At 48.9% G+C, this 3,970-nt stretch overlaps 1 protein-coding gene across 1 annotated transcript; it reads left to right on the top strand.

Annotated features, from left to right (window-relative positions):
• Nucleotides 1-213: 213 nt before the first annotated feature.
• On the top strand, nt 214-724 carry LOC103195174 (calcium channel flower homolog). Its single transcript, XM_007938676.1, has 2 exons — nt 214-431; nt 553-724. Exons 1-2 carry the CDS (start codon nt 214-216, stop codon nt 722-724), a joined length of 390 nt encoding a protein of 129 aa, XP_007936867.1.
• The last annotated feature ends 3,246 nt before the right edge of the window (nt 725-3,970 follow it).

The following is a 3,970-nucleotide window of genomic DNA, read 5'->3' as shown; positions in this document are numbered from 1 at the left end:
ATAGCAAAGTTCAACAAGGCAGAAAATAATAAATGCTGGTGATACCGCAGAGAGATTGGAACTCTCACACACTGCTTGTGGGACTGTAAAATGGTACAATCATTGTGAAAAATGGTATGGCATTTCCTTAAACACTGAAAGTAGGTGCGCCCCAGTGAGGTAGGTCAGCTCCCAGCCTTTGTGCTGGCCCTGGGCTTCAGGGATAGGGGTGCCATGAGCGGTGCAGGCAGGGCGGAAGCAACACCTGCCAGCTCCACATTGCCTGAGCAGGAGAAGGGCATGGCATGGTGGTACCACTGGCTATGTCACTTGTCTGAGGGGCTGGGGGACATCTCGTCTGCCATCTCTGGCCTCTTCAACTGTATCACTATGCACCCCCTCAACATCGCAGCTGGAGTGTGGATCATCATGGACACCTTCATCCTGTTGCTGTGTGAAGCACCCTTCTGCTGTCAGTTTGTCAAGTTTGCAAACATGGTGGTGGAGAAGATGGATTGACTGCGCTCCTGGCAGAAAGCTGTCTTCTACTGTGGGATGGCTGTTGTTCATCAGCCTGACTCTGACCACCCTGTTGGGGAATGCTGTCACATTCTCCACAGGAGTGTTGTATGGACTCTCCGCTCAGGGCAAAAAGGGCTGTGCCATCTCCTATGCCAGGATCCAGCAGCAGAACCAGCAGGTGGATGAGGAAAAACTCACAGAGACCCTGGAGGAGGAGCTGTGATGCAGTCAGATACCTTTCTCCTTGCCAACTACCCCCTGGTTCTATGTGACATTCCAGAGGGATGGGCCTGGAGTGGTGACTCCAGGGGCAGCCTGAAAGAGGAGCCTTCCTGGAGCCCCTACAGCCCTCTATGCTCATCCCTCACACCTGGACTTCTCTTCTAGTGGCCCCTTTCTCTAGCTGAGTGTCTCCTGGTTCAGACTCTGCCAGAGGCCAAGAGCCAGTCAGGGTACCATGGTACCATCAGCATGTAGTATGGACAATGGGAGGTCCAGACCACAGGACTGGAGGCTGAGAGAGCCTCACAACCATGGAAAACTGGTGGGCCTTTTTCCCAGTCAGCCTGGCTCAGCCTGGAGTGGGTGCTGGGGGGACTTATAGATCGCCCCCCCCCCATAGCGGGGGCAGCCCTGCTGGGCTTCTGATGATGGCATCTATCTTATGGGCAGGGTTGTCGTTCTGCAGATGCCCTTCCCCTCTGCCTTGGGCTGCCAGCCTGCTGCCTTCTCTGTCCATGGGGCTACCAATGCATCCGTACCAATGACCAGCCTGGACAGTGACTTGACAGCAGGGTTCCTCGAACCTTGGACTTAGCCCTCCCACCCCCACTCCAGGACTTGGTGCTTGGCACAGGGAGAGCAGACTCTCTTGCCAATGGGAATGCCCATATCAGCAGGACCCACCCAAGCCCTCAGCCAGGGCCAGGCTGACCCACTCAGGTAATCCTCTTAGCCTGCTGCCAGCCCTGCCCTCTCTGAGGCTGTGCTTTGGAAACCAGGCAGAGACCAAGCTGCCTCCCACTGAGCTGACCTCACTGCCTGGTGCCAGCTACCAGGAGCAGGGCTTGTGCTGCAGGCTGGGCAGGCTGACACCAGCAGTACCTCAGCATCCCTGCCTTCCTCCACGGCCACATTCTCCTCTCCCCACCCTAACCTCAGACCCAGGCTGCCCAGGTTCTAGACTGGTTCTGCAGTTGCAGAGCACAGGCAGGTAGACAGAGTGGGCCCAGCTCCTTCCAGTGTTCTCTGGCTCTAAGCCACAGGCTGTGCCCAAGGCCATGTTTCCAGGAAGGACTGAGGGGAAACTGGCATTTGAGGTCCAGTTGGAAGTGGTGCTTCACTGGGGGGCCTGCCCAGCACTGTTGGGGTGGGGAAGCACCAGTGGGTATCTGGGTCAGCATCTTCACCACCCTCCCAATCTTCCTAACTGGGCTGAGCCCCAGGGTGGTGGGAGTAGATTCAATTGGCCTAGCAGGACACGTGCCTTCCAGGATCCTCTGGGTCCACCTTCCTCAGGCCAGTGTTGGCTTCAAGGGGTGTGGGCTCCAGGCCCTTGTGTGTGTATGTGTGTGTGTGTGTGTGTGTGTGTGGTATGTCTGCTCCCATGTGTGTAGAGAATAAGACCTGTCTACCTCCTGAAGGTGCTCCAGCCCTGCCCACTCTTTTGTCTGCCTTTTGCCCCCTAGCTCCTGCCTTTGCCCAAAGGCTAGATCAGGAAGATTGTATTTCTCCACTGTGGGGCAGGTGGGTAGATGCTAGCCAAACCACAGAGTAGGGCACTGAGAGGGAAGAGCCCTCAGCACTGAGACCCACAGGCCAAAGTCCAGGCCAGATGGTTTGGTCCATTTCCCCAGGTTTTAGTGCAGAGCAGGCCTTGAGCCCATGGCTCCTACGTCTCAGCATGGGTGGCCTCCATAGCAGCACCCAACCTTTAACACCATGAGGCCTGCCAGTGTCTGGACTCTGCCCTGAACTCCTGTTTGCTCCCCATGCCCTCTCAGTGTCTGGTCGGGTTCTGAGCAATAAAGGAGGTTCTAGTCTGCTTGTCCATTGGAAAAAAAAAAAAGCACTGAAAATAGAAATACCATTTGATCCAGCAATTCCATTACTAGCACTGTATCCTAAAGGGGTGAGAGATAGGACATGAACAGACATATGCACACCCTTGTTCATTGAAGCACAATTCACTACAGCAAAGACATGGAAACAACCTAAATGCCCATCAGATGAATGGATAACCAAATTATGGTTGTTGTTGTTGTTGTTATGTGCCGTTGAGTTGGACCTGACTCATAGTGACCCCTCCTTGGGTTTCTGAGGCAGTATCACTACAGAAGTAGATTGCCCAACCTTCCTTCCAAGGAATGGCTGGTGGGTTTGAACCACCAGCCTTCTGGTTAGCAATCAAGTGCCTTAGGCACTATACTACCAGAGCTATGGTATGTTCAAAAATGGAATACTATGCTACATTAAAGGACAAAGGATATGTGAATCATATCATAACATAAATGAATATGGAGGACATTATGCTGATGAAAATAAGTCAGTCACAGAAGGGAAAATATTGTATAAACCCATTACCATAAAAAGTCAAGGAAGGGTTTGCTTAGGGAAGGGAACTCACTTTGTAGGTTACCAGGGATGGGAGGAAAGAAAGGAAAATTTCAGATTAGCTGGGGGCCACATGCTGAGGTGTGTAAGGGGAGGGATGGCATAGAAAGAATCTGTGACCAGCAGAATTGATCTTTCTTTATGACATCTCTAGAGTAAACAAGAGGAAGTTTCATCATTCTCATTTCTAAGAAGCATTTGATATACATATATGAAACTAAATTTCACTCTAGTTAAAGGACAAAAGAAATGGAAATTTCATTATCACAAAGCACCTGTCACATGATAGAAAATGGATAAATACAATAGTATCACTTTAATATTCCATTACAAATACCTATTGTGCTTCAGCAATATATTAATCATCATAATAAATTATTGTTGTCATATTTAATATTTAATATTTTTTAATATTACTTACAAGAATTTTTGTACAAAATTTGCAGAAGAGGTATAATCCAAAGAAATTTGTACCTGTTTTTCCACTTATATGATTGCACATTTTTCAGTATCAATAGAAAAAAATAGGAGAGATGGAGAAAAATTCAAAGGGACGTATAAAGTTCCATAATGGAGGTAAAGAATTTGAGGTTCTGATTCACTATCTGAGCAAAGATATATATATTGTGCATAGTTGAAAATTTAGGTGTAGGATTTGGGAAAGAGATTTTCCTAAAGATACAGAATTGTGCATTATCACAGAAATGATCAAAATATAGATGATTGTCAAAAAGGAATATTTCAAGATCTATCCTGAAGTACAATGTTGTCAGTGACAGGATAATAGCCATATGCCTATGGTGGTTCAAACCCACCAGCCACTCCTCAGAAGAAAGATGGGGCAATCTACTTCCGT

Source organism: Orycteropus afer, unplaced genomic scaffold (assembly GCF_000298275.1).
Source record: "Orycteropus afer afer isolate SDZICR_OR568_19922 unplaced genomic scaffold, OryAfe1.0 scaffold00005, whole genome shotgun sequence".
NCBI classification, from domain to species: domain Eukaryota; kingdom Metazoa; phylum Chordata; class Mammalia; order Tubulidentata; family Orycteropodidae; genus Orycteropus; species Orycteropus afer.
Note: the sequence above shows the minus strand (reverse complement) of the source record. Positions and strands in the feature narration are given on the sequence as shown.